Consider the following 23,249-nt stretch of genomic DNA (forward strand, 5'->3'; position numbering starts at 1 on the left):
GAGAAAAACCCTTGTTTTCTACAAAGGAAGAGCCCCTAATGGACAAAAGTCTGATTGGATCATGCACGAGTATAGACTCGAATCCGACGAGAATGGACCTCCTCAGGTAAGCATATATATTACTGCGTACATACTATTAATCTCTAGTGCATAAACAAGTACCATTGTTCTTTTGCACTGCTACTATTGTTGCTAACTCCACTTGAGTGGCTGAGTTTGATGTTTTACGTTCAAACTTTGCCTTAGATGGCCCCGTTAATTATGTCACATTCCTTAACCTTTTCCTCTTTCACACACATACTAAAAAATCTACAATACATATAAGCTGGAGATCAAGCACTGTTTCTCTTTTCTGTAGCTCTCTTAATGACGTCAAAGGGTTTTCAACTTTAAAATATTCCATTCCCCATCTTTATTCGATTAACTTTTACATCAACTTACCAATTTATCTCACTTTTAATTTTATAGAAAAAATCTATATTTTTGTTTTTTATTTTCTTTTTAGAGTAACTGTAGTAGCTTATACTCTCTATTTCCTCTATATGGCTACACTATTTTGAATCTTGATATGTGCATTACATACTGACTAGTTATTGCTTCATCTTATGAAAAGACTTCGTTGTTGGTGGCTATTATACTTGACTTATATCAAATGATGCAACTGGCTGGTTTCTCTAATCTCACTTTCTCCACTTTTTAAGTGCACCACTAACTTCTGAATATTCACCAAGTCACGTACACGCTTTCTCGCAACATAACTTTCACCAACAAGAAGTCAAAAGTCACTGCTTTCAGCAGCGAATAATTAAATTTCTTTCTTTTCCTTCCCTTTCTACTACACACTTTTCTTGCCATTTTGATTGTCAAAACGTAATTAATTATTTGACTACATACAGCCTCACACCAAACAGATGGAATTGTTTTTCAAAAGATAAAGCAAAGCCTTACTTAAAAGCTTTAAAGCAGCAACAACAATAGACTTTTCACTTTTTCTTCCCCTAACGTGTAGCAAGTCTGGTAAACTCAAAAAGTAACAGAGAGTTTTCATCTCAACTTTGTAACTTAAATATTGTGTTCATGCAGGAGGAAGGATGGGTTGTGTGCAGAGCCTTCAAGAAAAAAACCACTGGACAGACAAAGACTATTGAAGGATGGGACTCAAGCTACTTCTTCGAGGAAGGAAGTGGTGTAAGCACTGTGGTTGATCCAATCGATCTCATTTCAAGGCAGTCTCAGAGCTTTTTATCTCAAAATTTCTTGTGTAAGCAAGAGATAGAAGCGGATAACTTGAGTTGCATGCTTCAAGATCCATTTGTACAACTTCCTCAGCTAGAAAGCCCGTCTTTGCCATTAGTGAAGAGGCCAAGCACAGTGTCACTGGTATCAGACAATAACGAAGACGAAGACATTCAAAACAGGTTATCCAACAACAACACAAAGAAAGTCACTGATTGGAGAGCTCTTGACAAGTTTGTAGCCTCTCAACTGAGTCAAGAAGACACGCTTGAAACCAATGGTCTCTCAAGCTTTGAACCCCATGATAGCCACGACATGGCACTGCTGTTACTGCAGAGCAGTAGGGATGAAGGGAACAGGCTAAGCCCTTTTCTAAACACAAGCTCAGACTGTGATATTGGGATATGCGTATTTGAAAAATGACAGAGGAAAGAAGTTCATGGAAACGATTTTTAATTATTTTTAGTACCATATATGTGAATTGTTCTATGGATGCTGGGGACATGCTATATTTTTGTATAAAAAATATGTGTGGATGAGAAGAATCAAACTCTGTATGCCCTTCTGCGTGAGTGCAGCTGTGTGCGGAAATTGAGATGCATGCGTCCAAATGGCTCTAGAATTTAGGTAGTTTTATATTTTAAGTTATCATGTTATTAAGCAGGTGCAGTAATAGCCTTGCCATAAAACGAGTCCTCTACCTAGGCTCTGGCTCTCATGCCTAAGATGGCAGCATATGTTGTGATCTTTCACAATCCTTCTGTTATTTTTAATGCCTGCATTCTTTAATTTCTCTCGTTACAGCAAACCTTCCTATCTGCTCTTCTCTTTAAGCATCTGTGCTATTTTCTGCATTCATCTCTATGTCACGTGCATGCACACACAACATTGCTGTTTATACTGTCATGGTGTGTACATGCTAACTTCATCACTTCCATTTTGTCGGTGGAAAATGAAAGCAAATCAATTAATATATATGTTATTTGTAACTAGATGTAAATTTGGTTAAAACTTTAATTAAGTCTCAGGATTGATTTGTGGTTAACACACGTAAATTACTAACGTGTGGTTAATGTGTATATAGAAAGGTTATGATTAAGTGGTCCTCGCTTTCTTGACATATAACATAAGTGACAACTTCATGTATGCTAAAAACTTCTCTTTCCAGTTAAATAATGATGTGTTACTAACTGATTTGTTTAATCAAGTATAACTTCAATACAAAATTCACGCAAAAAACTTTTAGTGCATATAGTTGATCTTTAATGATCGATGTACTTGCTTAAACAGTTCGCCACTTACTTTTTCATGCAAAGTTGACTATGCAAAGTTGACTTAGAGTGTATTCGGATTTAGAAATTGATTTTGGAAAATGGATTTTAGAGAAAAAATTAGATAAATGTGTAATTGGCCGGACTAAGAAAAAAATCGTGTTATTTCAATTAATTTAAGACTAAAGTTTATCTTAGTGATTGATACGATAGGTTTAATAGATTAAAAAAATATTTTAATAGAGAAAAAATTAGATAAATGTGTAATTGGCCGGACTAAGAAAAAAATCGTGTTATTTCAATTAATTTAAGACTAAAGTTTACCTTTGTGATTGATACGACAGGTTTAATAGATTAAAAAAATATTTTAATTGATAAATCAAAATTATATATTATTATTATTATTATTATAATTATTTATTATAATTATATTATTTTAATAATAATTTATATTTTATTAAAATTAATTATAGGTAAGTATAATAATATATATATATATATAATCGATTTGCTTATAAAAGAATCGATTCTTTGTTATACCTATATAATAAAGAGAATTTGTTACATGTATATATACTTTATAGGGTTAATTATGTTTTGTTGTCTAAAACTATTAAACGATTTTTGTTTGTCTTTTTTTTCAATTATATAGATTCGTGTTCTTACAAAATGTATGGATTTCATCCTCAATATTTAATATATGGTTAACCGTTCTTGTGACTTGGTAAACAATAGGTCACGCCATTGCTTACTTTTGGACACGTGTCTCAGTTTTAAGATCACCCAACATCACCCTTCTTCTTCAACATCTTTCCACGTTCCACCATCCAAACATCTTCCCTCTCCAGTTTTTCAACACCTCTAGTTTATTGAGAATCTAAGTGTGAGTCCAAGTCCTACATAGATAGAAATGAGAAAGTAAAACATTATATAAAGGTGAAAAACCTATTAACTCATCGTTTTAAGATTTTGGATAAAGAGTGACGTGAATCCCTTATATGGTTGAACTCAGATGTCATTGATGTATGTTTCTCTCCAGTGAATCTCCTTGTTGATAGAACCAACAGTGGTATCAGAACCTCTTCGATAGACCCAATAATGGTATTGGTTTGTCTTGGTGACCAGCTCAGACGAGTATAATGATCCCTATATCGAAAGTCTTTCTGACGAAGGATTCCAGGTAAGCGAGTCCTGTTAAAATGAACTTCGGTACAAAGGGCTACTCGTAGTTGATTAAAAATGCTTTCCCTGAAAGAAAATTGTACCAATGTGAAAAGGAACCACCTTAAGTCCAAGTTCCATGTTAGATAAAAAAGGAAACCCAACATAATGATCCAATAAAGGCTCACCATCACAGAAATATAATCGTCTTCATCCAATTTTCTTTTTAGTACTTCATCCAATCACCATCCCCGTATCGAAAGAATAATTTGTTATCTTTTCATTTAGTGAAAACCTCAATAAAATGTTTGCCATAAACATAAAAAAATTCATCATAAACAAAAACCCAAATTTATAAAAGAAAATGTTCAACGACCTAAGAGTGAGGATTATTTTTGGATTTTGGATTTAATAGATTATTAAATTTTGATAAGTACTATTTATTTAGAAGTATGAAAATGAATTACCATATTAGTTCGCTACTGCTTGAGTTAAAATCAAGTTAATTCAATTTAACTCACGTATTAAAAGTTTTATAGTTTGATTTGACCTATTATTTATTAGTTAGGGAAGCATTAACTCATTTAAATGTATTTTGTTAGAAAAAAAATCAAGATGATAATGTATTTTATTAATTATTAACCATAATTATTAAAAAGTGATATTATAAAGATAAAAAAATTAAAATATTAACTTATATAATCAAACAAACAAATAAGTTTAGTTTTCAAAGCATTTAAATAATATTGAACAACATTATAAACTTAAAAGTGTGATTAGACATTAATGGATGATAGATAAAATAATATGTCAAACAAACAACAAATATAGAGTTAAATATGTTTTTAGTCGTTAAACTATCACATGATTTTGAGTTTAGTCCTTGTTCGAAAGTTTTGTTCTTTTTAGTCTTCTGAGTTTTGAAACTCTTATGTTTAGTCCTTAAAATTGAACGAAATTAGATTTTGGTTAACGGCGAGCCACGTGTGATACCAGCTTCCTTGTGAATGTGTTCCACGTTGCGCTTTTTTTTCTGAAATGAGCAACTACAAACCGGTAACCATACTCACCAACGCCGGTCGGTTGCAAGTGTGGTCCATCGGCACCGCCACCTCATCCGACAGTGTTGTTTTGTGGCAGAGCTTTGATTTCCCGATCGACAAACTTCTTCCAAACCAGCCTTTGAGAGGGAGCACCAACCTCATTTCCTTGAGAAGCAGGAGCAACCACTCTTCTGGGAGCTTCGCCCGACCGACACACTTCTACAGGAGCACATCCCCCCGCACACCATTCCCTACCAAACACACGAAAAAGTGAAATACTAAAAATAAAACTAACAGGAAAAACTCTACACAAACAGAAGAGTTCACACTGAAACATCAAGAATGATAACGTCAGGCGAAAGTGCCGAAAGCTCCTGTGACGCATCACCAACCAAATGAAGATTAGCATCACCAGACTCACCGCCAAAACCGCCGTTGTCACCGATTCGACCGTCGGTGGAAGAAGCACGGGAAGCGATGGAGCTCGAAATGCAGCGGAGTTGGCACGACTTTCGCGGGAGCAATCCGCCGAAGCAGCGGAGTGAGGACAACGACGGTGCGGAAGTAAAAGAACATGTTCACCTACGATTTGCTGTGGCTCTTCAAAAGGACCTACCGAGAAACCTCCAATGGAAGTCTCGTTCACCGTCTCATCGAATAGGTTTCTTCCTTCTCCTCCCATTTTTCCTCACTTTATTCCCTCACTGTTTCTTGATCTGTTAGTTGCGTCAATTGGTTGTAATTGCGAATGTAGCACTCCATTGATTACTGGCTCTGGACGGATCTCGTCGCAAGCACCCCAATCTCGAAGGGGCTCTTGAACAGTGTCATCAGGATTCACCAGGAGGAGGCAATCACTTTTCCCCAATTAAAAAATAAAATAAATTAAGGACTCTAATCTGATTTCAAAAATCAAAACGTCGTGGAACAGTAACTTGCATCAGACGTGGCTCGCCGTTTGCCATATCAAAGAAAATTTAACGTCGTTCAATTTTAAGGACCAAACATAAGAGTTTCAAAACTAAGAGGACTAAAAGGAACAAAACTTTCGAATAGGAACTAAACCCAAAATCGCGTGATAGTTTAGGGACTAAAAACATATTTAACCCACAAATATATAATTGAAATTAAAAAAAATAAAGGATTAATCTTTATTTATTGAAGAACATCTTATTTATTGAAAAACTTGTAAAGGATTACCTATATAATAAAAAAGAAAACAACAAACCTAAACATTAAGGAACAGAATAATTAGTCAATAAAATAATCAAGTACAGTAACAGATGTAAATTAATTAGAAATTAATTTGATTCATACGGCGTATATTAGTTCTTAAACAAATTTTGATATCCTTAAACTATATCTGCCATATATTTATATTATGGTTGACGAAAAAGTATACATTTGTAGTAAAAATAAATTTCATATATGAAATTTAGTTTGTTTTTTTAAATGTCCGTAATTAATAATATAAACATAATCAGAAGTAAAATGTTTATTGTAGTTATTATTAGGGTAAAAAAAAAAGCATTTACCACATGCTATTTAAGTAATTAAAACATTTATTAAGATACTCACTTCTTTTTTTTCTCGTAATGGACATTATAATATACATTTAGTACAAGAGGTATAGCACCCATAAACATGAATATAAGAAATACAAATCCAGCAAATATTATATGCTAACAACCTATTTCTATTCACCTAGGAAAATAACAATGACCTCAGGTTCTCCACATCAATTTAATACCCACACTAAAACTCATAGCATAATAAACAACAAAAGCAACTAATACAATAACTAGACCCTATATCTCTACAACACGTCCATGGTTTGTCGTCCCATAGGGAGAACGATGGTCCCTAACTTTTATACTATTATTCCTTAATCTCTTGAGCCACCTTTTTTCCATTAAAGCCTTTATCTTGAAACTTACACCTATTTCTCTTACTTCAAATACTCCAAATGTCAAGAAATCATAGTATTTCCCATTCCAGCTTCTCAACTATACAAATTCTGATATTATATGTTGAGCAATATTTAAGTATGAATCTAATATTAGATGAATCTAATATTGCGGTGTGAGTTTGTAGAGATCAATCTCTTTTAAGATAGAAATTTATGCACCAAATCAGATCACTAATTAATTAATAAACAATTAAACCTTTTAATCTTCAAAACTTCTATACGGAAATGTATTTGAATTGATTATTGAAAACAACGTAAATAAAACTTGTATTTGATATTTCAACTATATAGCATCTTAGATTCTTTTTTGACATTCTTTTCTGATAATGATGATAAAAAAGAAATGAAAAAAAAATAAAAGAAAGAAATGAAAAAGAATTGTATGTACACAGAAGGAAACCATAACTCATTTATATAATTTCTATGAATTATTTTTGTGATTTCAATATTTTTAATTTGATTCCTCGTCTAATTTAAATATTACTTATATCATATACACAGTTAATTTTTTTATGATGTATATTAATTAGATCAATTTAATATTTTAACTAATAATATAATAAACCTATTATATTTAATATATATATATATATATATATATATATATATATATATATATATATATATATGTATGTATGTATGTATAATTCCTTGGCATCTTCCTATAGAATTGTAGGCTCTGCAATTTGCTTAAAACATGGGGCTATGCAAACCTCAATGTAGAATATAGCCAATCTCACAAAATTTTGATTTGCTACAGTGATACGTGCATGCAATATTCAAGTTCTAACCTTTCTAAGGCATCGATTCACGCAACGTATTCAAAATTTCGATTCACATAACACCAAAAAAAGATAACTTTTTTTTTTTAATTGGCGGCTTGATCCAATTAATTCATAAGGTGAAGTTTCACTTGAACCATATGAAGCGGAAAACATAATTGATTCATAAGGTTCAGTAAAATTGAAAACCCTAAATTTCATATTAGGGTTCCTCATAATTAAAATTGGAAAGAAACGCATATTAGAGTTGATGCTAATTTGGGGACAAAATTTAATGGAAGAAAGATCTTAATCATAAAACTAACATGTTTAGATACTAATTATTAGATTATGCATCAACATATATTAATAATAAATGAGTAATTAAAACCTTTATGGGAAAGAACAATATTCAAAAATCTTATAAAGTAAAAACATATCTAAATTAGTTATTGGAAATAACAGATAAAACTGGTATATGATCTTCCAATTACAAATCACATTACCTTTTTCTCTTCTCATGGAAATAAAAAAAAAAATTGAAAAATTGAACATGCTATACACATAACCTTTATATAACCTATATAATTTTAATATTTCTAATTTAATATCCTTTGTTAAATTGAAATATTGAAGAAGCAAAACTATTTTTGGGATGTTATGTTGATGAGTAGCACAGTTTGAAATGATTATTCAAATTAAACGGGAACAGATTGAGATATTTAATTAAGGTAGATGAAATTGTGATGGTAAGATGAAAAAGCGAAAATGGAAGAATAAGATGTGTGATAACTGGAGACGGGTAAAGGAAGGAGAGAAAGGGAAGTAAATGAATGATTGTGGGAGAAAAGTTAAAATTGAAGTCAAGAAGTGAAGATGGAAAGACATATTTGAAACTAGAAAAGCATATGAATTGGATTGATGAGCATGAAGAGTTTTGGTGGGTCCGTATGTTGTCTAGCATGCTGCTGGCCATTTCTCCCGTTGAGCATGCTTTGTCTTACAGTGCACAAACCTCGCAACCCCATGCAACTTCTTTTTTCTTTTTACCTTTCTAACTTCAAAACTTTTTTTCCTTTATTCTTAATTTTCTCCTACACTATCTTCTACATATATATACAACTTCAAACTTTGATTATTCAGGCCCTGTCTATGAAATAATACATGTCTGTGAGACTGTGATTTCTATTGCTAAGCTAAAAGCATCGTTAAAAATAACTTACGTGAGCGTTGCAGTAACATATGCAGTAACAAAATAATTCTCTCGGATTCCGAACAGAATAATGTTTATCCATTAGATTTTCAGAGTTGGTGGCATCCTATACATTAGGTGGACCAAATGGTCCTATTCACTTCTTAATCAACTTAATTATTCCAACATTTGTGAGCCTTCTGTATTTGTCTTCATCTGCTATCACACACAAAATAAAAAGTAATTGCATGTGCGTACCTTCATATATACCCTACACTACGTTGAGGTAGTTTACTTACAGACACATATAGAAGATTTAGGTTTTTTTTTATACCCTTTCTCTTAGAACAAATTCATGAGTTTTAGGATCAGCTAGTGGAAGGACCAGATGGTCCTTCCCTTCCCTGTCAGTTCATTCTAATTCGTCGCTATTTGCTTGTTTTTACATATGTTGTCCAAAAAGAAGGCAACCTTATCCATAAACTTTCCCCTTACATCATTATGATGTTTTGTTATGACATTGAATTAATGAAAGGGAAGGCAACCCTAACTATATGAACTCTACACAGAGTTTGAACATTCTTACGGTAACTGTGTGGGGGTATTGAAGGGACAAAGAAAGATTGGGCCTCAGATTCCTACCTTTTGACAATTGCTTCCTGCATCCCATCAGATTTCTTCTTGCACCAAAATAAAAGAAAAATACCCAAATACCCTTTACTATTGGGCCACACTACCATTGTCAATGCTACTGTTTATGTCACCGCCGTCGCTACTAGACCTAGAGCTGTCAAAACGGGTAATCTGACTCGATCTAGTCCGGCTTATCACGGGTTGGTCACTTAGTGAGTCAATCTAACTCGAGTCACTTATTAGCAAGCTGAAAAAAATTTGAACCTGACCCGACACACCATATCATTTTTTTTAATTCAAATCTAAATAAATTTCACTCTAAAATGATCTTAAACTCTAAAGACAATTTTAAAATAAAATATATATATATATATATATATATATCAATCCAAGCGTAATCCAAAAATAAACACAAAATGTGAATAAATAAGTTTTTAATATTGATAATTTTTGTATCAAATCTATAATATTTTTCTCAAAACATCTTTTTTTATCCTCATCTACAATATAATAACAAAAATGCTAACTAATAATATTGAAACACAAAATAATAAATAATTAAATTAAATTAGATGGGTTGGTGAACCAACCCGACTTACCCCGGGTTCTAAGTGAGTCGACGGGCCGAATTAATTCGTGAATTACAATTCATTTTGACATCACTAACTAGACCGCTTATGCAAAGGAAGAAGAGAGAAAATGCTTAACGAACTTATTTCAGCAAGTTTTTTCCGAAAAGTATTTCATGTGTTCGGAAAGTTTTTCTAGTTCTGGAATACATTTTATGTAGGAATGTTCTGAAAATTTTATTCCAAAATATGTTAGATGTCATATGCATTCAAGATAGTTTGTTGCGGAAAACATATATATTCTGGAATATACTTCACGCGTTTTGGAAATTTTATTTCAAAAATCTCGTTTCGAAGAACACATTACTTAAATGTTGTTTCGCAAATTCCGAAAATCTTGTTCAGGAAACCCCGTTCTAGAAATAATAATCCGGAAGTCAGTTTTATGAAAGTAAAATAGGTATTTAGGAAAATTGATGTGGGTACAGGAAGAAATTGATGGAGTAGAGAACGCAATTGCCCTACCTTGAGGCTTAATGGACTGGGTTTTCAGAAATGGTTAAGAAGAACTTTTACAAAGTGAGAAACCTGAAAAAAAAAAATAAATAAGTACTAAATTTTATAATAAATTGTCAAGATATATACAAATTATGTGAGTATCTAAGAGTCGGATAGCTCTGTAATTTTAATTTTAAGTAATTTGTGACTCTTTTCAATTCATTAAACCAGTTCAAGGAGTTAAATTAACAACAAAATATCTTACTAATGGTAGAAGTTAGAGTAGCTTGGTAAGTATTAAAAAAAATTATAACAATTGTGTTTTTGTGTAAATATCTAAAGGTTAGAAAAAAATTGCATAGAAGAAGGATTTTGCTTCTAATGGCAATTCAATCACTACATAATGAGATGTACAAAGAAGGGTGCCAAGTAGTAACAATTAACCAAGACAAATTCACTTCACATTATATTGGATAATTATTTTATTTATCCCTTTATTATTTATTCAATAAGTGCGTTTATATTAGATTTATAGAGATAATTACAACATTTTCTCAATACTATCAAGAAAACCCAAAAAAATATACGAAGTTCGAATTTATGTACTTAATTAAAATAAAAGCATTACAAAAATTAAATTTTATTTTTGTTTCTGTAAGAGCCTGAAAATGTAAGGCTATTGGGCTCTGCAGCCTGGTCCAAGAAGCTAAGGGCACTAGGACCTCAAAAGAGGCCTCATTTTTCCAGCTCTGAGTTCATTTTCCAATTCCCCTTTTCTCTCTCTAAACTCATCTCCATTTTTCTCCTTCTTGCTCTGCCTTCTCTCTACCCTTGCACTCATTTGAACCGTTGAAATTTCAAATAAGTGGTGTTCTTTCGCTCACGGAGTTGAGAGCTTCCCTTCTATCCGATTAGATTTCTATTTGGAGGGGTAAGTCAGTTTCTCCACTTTTTCTTGAACTTAGGGCATGCAACTTTACTGGTTGCATGGTGCTCCTTTTGATTCTTTGTCTATTCTAGCTCTAAGAGTTGTTTCCATCACCATTTAGGTGGTTGTAGGGCACTGTTTGGGTTTTCTCTGTGAAGGCACGGTTAGGGCACTCTAGTTGACTATACTGCTCAACTTCAAGGTAAGGGGAGCTAATTATTTTTGTATGAATTTATTTTATAAAAATATATGCATATGAATGTTGAACTGGTGTGCTCTTGTGAAACTGTTTTATGACTTTTATTGTATTGGGTGTTATAATTGAAACTGTGAAATTGTGCATGTTGTGATGTGATGAATTTAATTTGTTTTGAATGAGTTTGTTGGCTGAAATTGATCTTGTTGGAAGGTCGGGAGTAAGGGTTCTGTAATAGCATGTATATGGGGATTAAATAGGTGTACAGGTATTGTTTGAGGTTACTGTGAGAGGAAGTGAAAATATTAAAATTAGACATTTCAGATTTAGAGCATAAGAGAACAGAGTAGATAATTTAAATAAATTAATTGTCAATTATTGAGAGCCTTTCTTTGTTGGTAGGATAGAGGAACCTTAAAAACCCGAGTTGGCACATCCCTGATCATAGAGCAGCCCTGGCCTGGTCCAGTCAGTTGTGACTAGTCATATGTGCTGGCGTCGAAGGTGAGTTTGATGCGTTCAGACATTTGGGTCCTCTCCGGTGACCAATTGGGGTAAAGAAAGATCTCTACTAGGATGAAAATAAAATAAAACAAGTTGATTGTAGATGCATAAAGTTATCATGTGTTAATGTCTAGCCAATTATAATTTTAGAAAATCAGTCACCGTGTGTTTGAAATTCAAAGTAAAGATCCATATATAAATATATAAATATATACATATATAAATATATACATATATATATATATATATTTAATATAATATATATTAGTTTAATATAATATATATATTTATAAGATAATGTACGTGTCATATATATATATATATATATATATATATATATATATATATATATATATAATAAAGTAAGGATAGTTGTTTCTTATATTGAAACGTGAGTGTTAATCAATAATTATATTACTTGTAGGTATGTATAAATTGATGCATTTTATGAGCTGTTATGGGTTAGTTGGAGTTGTTTGGTTCTTGGTATTGATTAACTTAGATTCAATTGTGGAGATGTTATTTTTATAATTTGTGAGTGGTGAGTAATGTATATGGTTGAGATTGTGTATATGTTGATTGTGGCAGAAAGTATATGATTACAAAGAGATGAAAGTATGATCCAAGTTGTAAATCAAATTTCATCTGTGTAGGATCTTTTGGTGAGATCCTTAGTGTAGAATGATTGCATGGTAGCTCAGTCTTGGGGGTTTTCTTGACGCTCCAATGGTCTTTCATTCTCAAGTAGAGAGGATTGATCCATGAGGTGAGGAGTAGCAGGAGGTCCTAGTCTTGGAGGCTTCCAGTATGCTCCAGGGCGTGGAACGGATTAACCTCGTGAGTGTGGTAGGGTGGAACCCATTGGCAACGGCTTTGCAAAGCAATAGAGGCCACCACGAGTGCATAACTGATAATGCTAATTCTTACCATTATCTAAGCATCATTTTAGTAGCAAAATCAACTCTTCTTTAGCTTATTACTTGCTTAAATCCTCTCTTTTATTTAGTTTTAGTATTTATCTATATTTTGAGCTACATTACGTAAATAATACTCTAATCCCTTATTTTTTGATCTATTTTGATGTTAGGAAGATCCTCCATTACATTGAAGAGCCTCGGTGATCCAAGAAGTCAATGATTTAAAAGTCATTTTCGCTTAAGCGAGAATAATTTAGCTTAAGTGAGAATGACTATCTTCTTCAAGAAGTTGATTCTCGCTTAAGCGAGAATAATTTAGCTTAAGCGAGAATTCGGGCAGTATATATACTCACGAGGCAGAAAGAAACAAGGGTCTTTGGTTCTTTGGAGGCGCGATTTCACGTCTGGAGCTCATGGAGGGCGCGAGGAGCTTGTGAGAACATCTCCTCCTCTTCCTTTGGGTCTCCTTCTTCTTCCATCTTCCATGTTTGTAAGCTTTAGGGTTCTCCATGGAAATGGAGAACTAGATTCATCTTGTTAGGGTTAGATGTAGCCTATGAACTCTTATGTAATGAATGATTGTTTCGTATTTATAAATGCCTTTTCTATCTATTACTAGTATTCTTGTTTCTGATCTTAAAGCTTGCATGTAATGGGGACGTTCATGACTTGATTTTGGGGTTTCATTGAGCCAGGGATGGGATATGAAATCTTGAACTGAAACAAGAGTCCTTGTGGGTCATTGAGCCAGGGATGGGATATGATTCACGTGTTGTCTTAGATCCTAGTTCTTAATGTGGGTTTGCTTGTTAGATTGTCCAAGGGATTGGAGTTTGATAAGGAAAACCTAGACTCTTTCACCTAAGGGATTAGGGCTAGAGTGTTTTAGTGGATTGACTTTAGTAAATTCATAGAGAGGAGATGAAATTGGTTATACACAAGAGTGCATTGGTGAAAACTAACTTTAACAATGTCATTTCATACCATTTCTAGTCTTTTCCATTTCCAAGTGCCTTCAATACCAAAGTTCAACCTTGTAATTACTTGTGAATTTATCTTTTTGCACATATTCTTAAATGATGAGTTGTTCTTGAGTCTAGATGAGTTGTTCTTAAGTCTAGATGAGTTGTTAATCGCATAATTTTCTAGTATTACGAGTCTCTTGGGAAAACGATACCTAGTCTTACCACGATTTATTACTTGAACGATTTGGTGCACTTGCCAAAGAGTTTAACAATAACCCGCCATAGCTCGGCAATCATTCTGGTCCGGACGAGTCGGTCTATAAAACAATGAGTCTTGTGATGTCAATGTATCATGTTTGAGTGGCTTTTACATGTCGTGTGTGATTGAATAACATGATTTTTATATCTAGCTCATCCTTGCTTGTTTGTATTGCTTGTGTATGTTTCTTTTTGCGATGATCATCCATTTGGATGGGAGCAGATGGCGATGATGTTCCATTGGAGATGGCTCTAGAAGTTGAGGACAATGTTGCTGCCTAGTCTCATAGGATGCTATTAGTTGATCTTATGTTCTAGGATACTATTTTCCATTTCAGCTTATATTTTATATCTTTTCGGAGTTTAAGCTTATATTCTGAAGCTACTTAGAGAATGATTGTAATCCTATTTACTCTCACTGCTTTCCTATATTATGCATGTGAACGTCTTTATTATATATACTTTCTATATAATTGAGATCTCACAATTGCTACGTTTTAAAAAGCCTTCGGTTTGGATGAATGGTATTATATGTAAAAATAAATAAAAATATTAACAAAAATATTATACTTTATCTTGCTTTAAGTAAATAAAAATTTGCATGATTATGAATAGCTATAATAATGGTAAATTTAAATTTAAGAAAATTCTTAATTTATTAATTTTTATAATTTTTGTATTATTTGAAATCAATTTAAAATAAATAATAAAGTAGAAATAAAGAAAAAGAGATAGAAAAAACAAGTTGTTTTACTATGAATACTATAAGAGAGTAATGCATTTGACGAAATAATCTTTAGTTAAACTTCGTTAATCCCTCTCATACTGTTATACGAAGAATTAGCAAAGAAAAATAAAGATATTATTTCATGACGAATAAATAAGTAGTTAAGGAGAAATTATTTACTCACTATTAATCAATTAACCATTTGATTTTAAGTATAATTAATAAAAATATTTTTAATAGTATTCAAATGAAAATAATAGTAATATTTATATAAATATCATTTATAATACTAAAATATTATTTTAATAAATGTAAATTATAAATAAAAATTTATAAACTTATATAATTTTTTGAAATTTTTATAATAAAATTGTAATAAATAAATCAGTGAAATAATAAATTGTAAATAATATATAAATTGAGAAGCTAAAGAAATTAGATGCTAGAAATGACAGCATCAGACGCACTAACAATAACGAATGTGGGAGTAGAGATGACAAATACAGCGATAAGGACGAAACGGAACAAACTCAACGTTGAATCAACATATGCAATGATGTGAAGATGGTGGAGACACGGTGGTAGAGAAGGAAAAAGAAAAATCGTTAAACAGTGTCTGTGATTTTTTTATTTTTTAATTTGTTTTAATTTATTCATAATAGTATAATTTATATAAATCTAAACATTTCACAACCATATAATTTATATATACCGTGATAAAAAAAATATTATATTAATCCTCATCGTAAGATTTTCTTTTAAGTTACCTTTTAAAGATATATTAAAATACATTAAAAATAACAATGTCATAAAAGTTCTGAATAAATTCAATATAATTTTGATAGCTATTTTATTTAATACGTAAAGACGAAAAGTGATAAATAAATAGTTTTTTAATCATTATATATAATATTATCTTAAGTATGATAAAAATCCAATTACTCCTAGAGTAAAAAGTAAAAATCGGAGTTAGGAGTGTTACTCTTAATATAAACTTTGTGATCAATTTTAACAGGTAAAGAGAATAGGAGAATGGAAGGTCTTATTCGTAGTTTTATTCTTCTCTTGTATTCATTTTTTGTTGTTGTATTTAAAACTATTAAACATATTTATGAAGAGAAGTAAAAAAAATAAATATATGTTATGACCTTTAATAAAGGTTATGCATGTTTACTAAAAAGGCGAGGACGTGAAAAAATAAAAAACGAAACATGGTGCTCATGTCATGACCTTTAATAAAGTATATTTATTAACAAGAGCAAATTGCATTACCATGTCATTAGTACAAGTTCCAAAAAATGTTATTATAAAAATTGCATTTCTTAATTAATCTAAACTGGTAATTGAATGAAAATTCTCCGATTACGAACAACTTAAATATTATTAAGTGCAATAGTAATAATACTAAATGAATTCATCCTCTTTTAATAGGGTTACATTGCATGCACGCTGGTTTTCAAAACCTAATTAAGTTCCGCAAGTAATTCTATACTAGAATCGTTGAACACTCATTCAAAAATTTCTACACCACACAAATATGGAAACAATTTAAAGCGACAGAGTATCAAATCACACCTCATTTGATCCTAATGGTTTATTCAACTATTTTCGGCCCAGTCACAAACCACAAATAATAAAGCCCATTAAACGGCCCAGTAAAAAAAAATAACCGAACACAACTAAATTTTCTCGTTCCAGAGAATTCACAGAAAAAGAACTTGAAAGAGATGCCGCAGAGAAACAATAATTGAAAACAGTAATACTGATCCTCATTTGATCACAGAGAACACTACATAACCCTTAAACCATTCTATACTTACAGACTCTCTTCAAGCTTTTGCAGCAAGTTACCCAACACAACTTTTTTTATCTACTATATATGCAGTTACAGACTTTCACTAAGAAAAGGAAAATATCAAACATCAAGCGGCAGTAACGGTGGCCTTCCGGGCCCTCTTGGACGGAGACCGAATGGACCTGGGCTGTTTGGGCTTCGCGGGAGTCGACACCTTCTTAGTCTTCTTCGGCCCAGCCTTCTTTCCGGCCTTTTTAACCGACTCAGTTTTCTTGCTCGTCGGAGCAGCGGTGGTTGCTCTACTGCTACGTTTCGGACGCGATTCTTTCTTCTCAGCGTTGGCCTTCGTCTCCTTCTCCTTCTTTGCGGTTTCGGATAGCTTGTACGAGGCCTTGATCTTCACGAGTTTTCCTCTCGCGGCTTGGTTCTTCAATTGCAGACCTAGAATCTTCTTGAAATTCGCGGGGAGCACCGACTTGTGCTTCTCCTCCATGTACTTCGCTATAGCATAAGGGCTCGATCCTCCTTTCTCGTTCAGCGCCACCAAAGCCTCCTTAATCATCTATACAAAACAAAACAAACTCACAAAATTCAATAAACAAACAAAGCCTAAAAATCAAACACATAATTAGGGATTAAAAAATATATATATCAATGCAGAAATACCTGAAAATATGGAGGATGCGCAGCAGTTTTAGCCTGTTTCGGCTTCTTCTCTTTCGGAGCCTTAGTTTTCTTCTCCTTCGCCGCCTTCGCCGCCTTCACCTCCTCCAGCGGCTTTTCCACGGTGGTAGCGGGCACGGGAGCTTCTCCGGCAACGTCAGTCATCTCCGATCAAATATTCAGATGAAATGCAAAAAGTTAACTAACCCGATGGTTTTGATATTGATGATGACGGGAACGTAAACATCGTGTTATAAATAGCGAAGGGGGCAATATCTGCTGGATATAGGATTGCGTGCTATTGGTGGAGACAGTGGCATGAGGATTGCCATCGTGGCAGAGAGATATCTAGAACGTACACGTGGCGTACATTTAGAGCGTTGTTTGAAGACCTCGAAAAAGACTATGAAGTGGCCGAGACTGTGGATTGGAATGCCAACAGTTTTTTGTATTAGTAACTGACTTTTTTTTCTTCAAACCAAATGGGGAACTAAGAAAGAGTGTGTTTTCTTGAGGATTTTGTTCTTCCATTTTCTTCATCTCCTTTTCTTATCACCCAATTTTTTTTTGTAGGGTTGATCACAAGAGAGAGTAGATTACAATGTGAGTGAAAATAGGTTAAATGATGGCCATTTAGGACCAAACTAAATCACTGAACATTCAACCCCATTTTTCTAATAATGATAAGCAATAAAAAAACATTGAAAAGCTAAAATAAATCAATAATTCCCTTTTCTACTATTTACTTATCTTCAACTTATTTCTTTTATTAATAAAAGATTTTAGAAATACAATAATATTCAATCAAATTATTAGTTTTATAAATTATATTGTATATCAATTAGAGCTATCAATATTTAATTTTTCTAGTGCTTTTATTTTTTATTAGATTAAAAACTTGTTGCATATTTAAAAAGTAAAGGCTTTATTATACTTGTTATTAACAATGAGATCAAGTAAAACAAAATAAATAAGGAAAAGAAAAAAAAATGAAACGAAGATAATTAAGAAAAAAAAAAACTAAAGACACTCACATAAATTTTGATGGAAATAGATAAGAGAAAATTACACTATGTTCCCAGATGCTAAATATACTCACACTTTAATTTTAAACTATACATTTATCTCCTGTTAAGTTTTCAAAAATGATCATCACAACTTTTAAAGATATTCACCTCTTTCATTTTTTTTTTAATCAAATGGCAAGTAACTCTCTTATATGTTAAGAGTTTAACGTGAAAGTGACTTTTGCATTACTATTTTAGTTAAACAAATAACATATTCACAAAAATATAAATAAAATTATGAAAACTAAGATTTTAAAATTAAAAACATACAAATTTAAAAATTTTAAAAAAATTAAGACTTTTAACAATTTAATTATGAAAAATATTATAAATTTATATTTTGACTTAATTATACATGTTCTGAAAATTTTGAAAATATATGCTTTTTTCATATAAATTAAATAATGAATATAAATATATATTTTTTAATTGTATAAATTATGTGAATCTGTGCTTTAAACCGTGAATAAAATCAATGCTGTCTAAAAAAAATTCTAGCCGAGATTAATGCAATTTTCACATAATAAAATCAATCAGTTTGTTCATTAATGAAAATATTTAAATTACATTTAAAATTCCAACTTTCAATTGGTCATTATATTGAATTATGTCGTTTATATCTATTTTTGAAAAATGCCAAATAGTTTTCGTTTTTTAATTTCAGTTTTTATTTTAAAAAATTTGATCCAAACATTTATATCTATTTCTAGAAAAATTTCAAATAGATTTCATATTTTCTTATGAGTCTCGATTTTTATTTTGAAAATTTTGATCCAATCGCATTATTTTATAGTATTGTACCAATATATTAATTTGTGATTTTTTTTATAATATTTTTAAACAAATAAAAATTGGTCAAGCTTATATCATGTGACATTAACAATATAATATAAGAGTTTATCACTCTTAGTCATTTCCATATACTTGTTTTTATTCATATATTTTTATTTTATCTTAATTTCTTTTAGTTAAACAATTTTATCTTTCTTCGAATTAAATTAAAATTTAACTTTTATATAAATATTATACACATATTTTTTTAAATTAATATTTTTATTAAATATTTTAAATAAGATTATGTTAGTTATATTTCTCTTTTACATTTAATTTTATTTAATTTTTTTTAAGTTGTTAATAGAAAGTAATACTAATAAAACAAATTCAAAATTAATTTCAACACACAAATATATTAAACTTGTTTATCAATTACATTTCATAAAATAAAATAAATTTATCAATTTTTTCAATTCTTTTAAATAATTATATATTTTTTAAATCTGTAAATTTAATAATTTCTATATAAATGTTTGAGTTTGTTTAAAAATAAAAATCTTACTATAACATCTCATTTTAATACTATAAAACTACTAAAATAAAATATTAATATATGATGATAGAACCACTAGATGAACACAAACCTACAAAATATAAGATCTACATATGTAGAATCATCTTACTCCCCATCTGTTTCACCCTTATCTCTCGCTGGAACGAATGAAAAGATTATTTCTTTAAGCTCACACTGTTAAGGTGATCATCGCAAAAGAAAAACAATACATAGGCAGACAACACACAAGCAAGGGTACACTAGAATACAAACAATTATTGATACACATTTCACACCAAACAACCAAACACTTTATGCATGACAATACTTTGACTGAATTTTCCGGACTTAGAATGAATGTCGAGCTATGGTAGATTGTGCACTTATGGTGGCTTCTACTGCTTCATAAAGTCATTGCCAATTAGTTTCACCCTACCACACTCACAAAGTTCGTTTCCACGCTTTGGATAATATTGTAAGCACCCAAGACTAAGACCTCCTGCTACTCTCACTACATGAGTCAATCTTCTCTATTTGAGAATGAAAGACCATTAGAGTATCAGGATAACCCCAGGACTGAGCTTCCTGCATTCAAACTAACGATACTTGAAACCACACCACGAAGTTCCACCCTGGAACTAACTTTCATAACTTTTAATCCACTTGATAATTTATACACATTTCCTTTCACTTTTACATAGTATACCAATACATGAAACTATTGACCATACATTAAAGAACTAGAAACACCTTTACAAGCCATCAAAAATCACACAATAACACAAATTTTCTTCATAGCAGCTTGATATCCACACTAGGCAAGGGAAATGGCTTGGAAACTTTCACCAACAACTCCATAAGGGTCCAAAACCATAAAAATGATCTAAAGAACGTCCAAAACTAATCTCCAAAACACAGAATTTAAGATTTCCAAAACCTGAAAAACTCAAAATTGGCTGAGGGGCGCTCAACCCCCCAAAAAAGGTGCTCGAGCGCCAGACCACTAGAAAGAGGGAGCCATGAGAGCGCTTGGGGGTGCTACACTAGATTAAAACACTCTCTTATTCTGACTTTAGTGACCCTGTACACAAGTTTAAATGGCTCCTATAACTCCTTAGGCAGTGAGAAACCTTAAAAAAACACACCTCTAACACAAATTGACCACTCCAAACCCAAAGTATCCCTTCTAGTCTACCTAAAATCACATCTACCACTTCCTACACCAATTACAGCAAACTAAAGGCCTAAACAAGTCTTAATTGGCTCTAACACAAACCTTAAACTCTCTAATTTAGTCCCAACCCCTTACATTAAAATTTCACTACCTAAACCTCTCATTTTGTACTTAAAACTACTCAAACACTAACCATTGACCAATCTTTTTGATCCTAGATCAGTTTCCACTTAAAACATACTTCTAACAGACTTCAATTTACCCCATAACAGACCTGGAAAAACTGCTTTCTCACACCAATTCATATCTTACAGATTTTCCCATTGAAACCTCTATTTTCAACTACACACTTATGTTTTTTCACCACCTATTACTTATTAGAATCACATCCAATTCCAGTTATCCAACATCATCAGATTTACAACCATCATAACAATAATCAATTCATAATCACCAAATACCAATCATCCAAGTATCATACATTCCAAAGTCATCACTTAAACATAATACATATTAGAACCATTTTTCACAATTTCAATTTCATCATAAAATTGAACATAAAAATACTAAACATATACAACAAACATAACCTAGAGAAAATACTAGCTTCCCTTACCTCACAATGAACAACCCAACTCTAACAACATCTCACTGATTTCTTGAAACATAAGAAATTTCTAAACGAACCTACGAAACACCAAATTGGAAGCGGATAGAGTCCTTAGGACTTTAAATTACTCAAGAATGAGTAGATGAAGCAAGATTACACATGCAACTACACTTAATTCTTCTAGAAATAGATTAGGAACGAAAGAGGAAAAAGAAGTCGAAACTTACTTGCTCTATGACAGAAATTGATCGGGTAGAAGTATAGATTACTCTGTCGTGATCGTTTAGGTACAACCTAATCGTTAAAGAAATGATTCAGGAGTTAGATCTCTTAGAGAGAAGGTAGAGAACTCTAGAAAAGTGGTTTTTAGAGAGATGATACGCTTTAAAATAATGAAACTCGTTTATAACAAAACTATTTATAAGTAAATCATTTAATATTAAAATAACTGAGTCTCATTATTTTTAAACTATCTTAGAGAGAAGGTAGAGAACTCTAGAAAAGTGGTTTTTAGAGAGATGATACACTTTAAAATAATGAAACTCGTTTATAACAAAACTATTTATAAGTAAATAATTTAATATTAAAATAACTGAGTCTCATTATTTTTAAACTACCACCATTTATAAAATACCACTTTTTGGGGTTTTACATTCTCCCCAACATGAAAAATTTTCGTCCTCGAAAATTTACTTATCATATAGAAGGAACAACCTACTCTCTTCACATTCTCTATCACAACCACCTATTTGACAAAGATACTACTTCCCAACAACTTTATTGACATGAAAAACCTTGCTTCTGTGATAAAATGGTCTAGTGTTCAATAGTGTAAATTGGTCTAGCCACTGCTCTCAAACAAATTCTCAACTTCTAAACCTCCACTTTTAAGGATTCTTCTTCCACTTTAGCAACCAAACTGCATCTGCCAAACTGAAAACACCACTCATCTATCTTCCACGAGCTTATTGTAAAATCCTTCTAAGACTTCAATTATCCTTGACTTCAGATCAACCCTTGACTGATCTCCCTTGACTTTCTATTGATCCCTTTAAGAAGCACCATACAACTGACTTGATCACTACAACTTTTGATTTACTGCCAATTGTTAATCACTTTTGATCACCTTTAAACACACCCATTATGAGGACTTCACATTGCTTTACTGATCTCCACTCTTGAATAACATAGTTTCCATTCATTCTCAAGGTAGAACTATTTCATTTGTTACAGCGACAAAAACCACATTTGAGCGCTCCATCTTCATTCCTTCAATTTGCCAACCTGAACCATTTGCCTTTGTTGACCCACTAGCATGTACTCATACTTAACTCTACATTCTTCTCGACTTGAAATCACTAGCTTGATCAGTATTTAGCCATCTTATGATACATCTGAAACTAGGATTGTCCAAACTACCATTTTCTCAACCATTTTGAGAAACCCACTAGATATAGTACTTTAACTATACTAATGAATTCTCCTTGCCACCTTCACTTTAGGCCCCAGTCTTCATACTCTTCGAATAACTCTTATTCAATTCTTACCAAACCAAGAACTTGAATCTCCTCTTTTTTACTCATTGTTAATACTTCCTCACCTCAAGATTGACATTACCACTTAAAATCATAGCTCAATTCACTCTTTCATCCACTGACCCACTTTATCAGTTTCAACGTCCTATATCACTTTATCATTTCAAAGTTGACACTATAGCTTAAAACCGTATACTCACTTTGCCTTTTCTGTCTCTTACCTACTTTCTTCGTACATAATTTTAACTCT

At 31.9% G+C, this 23,249-nt stretch overlaps 2 protein-coding genes across 2 annotated transcripts; one reads left to right on the forward strand and one right to left on the reverse strand.

Moving 5' to 3' along the window:
- The first annotated feature begins 7 nt into the window (after positions 1-7).
- LOC148192476 (NAC domain-containing protein 37-like) lies at positions 8-2,027 on the forward strand. The gene is made up of 2 exons (XM_088099042.1): positions 8-106; positions 1,084-2,027. Exons 1-2 carry the CDS (start codon positions 62-64, stop codon positions 1,657-1,659), a joined length of 621 nt encoding a protein of 206 aa, XP_087955168.1. The 5' UTR covers positions 8-61; the 3' UTR covers positions 1,660-2,027.
- A 14,548-nt stretch (positions 2,028-16,575) lies between these two features.
- On the reverse strand, positions 16,576-17,518 carry LOC124822213 (histone H1-like). The gene is made up of 2 exons (XM_047294194.2): positions 17,290-17,518; positions 16,576-17,185 (listed from the first exon to the last, which is right to left on the reverse strand). Exons 1-2 carry the CDS (start codon positions 17,449-17,451, stop codon positions 16,751-16,753), a joined length of 597 nt encoding a protein of 198 aa, XP_047150150.1. The 5' UTR covers positions 17,452-17,518; the 3' UTR covers positions 16,576-16,750.
- Positions 17,519-23,249: the final 5,731 nt, after the last annotated feature.

The sequence above is a fragment of the Vigna umbellata genome, chromosome 9 (genome assembly GCF_029865625.1).
Source record: "Vigna umbellata cultivar VRB3 chromosome 9, Vumbellata_1.0, whole genome shotgun sequence".
Lineage (NCBI taxonomy): Eukaryota > Viridiplantae > Streptophyta > Magnoliopsida > Fabales > Fabaceae > Vigna > Vigna umbellata.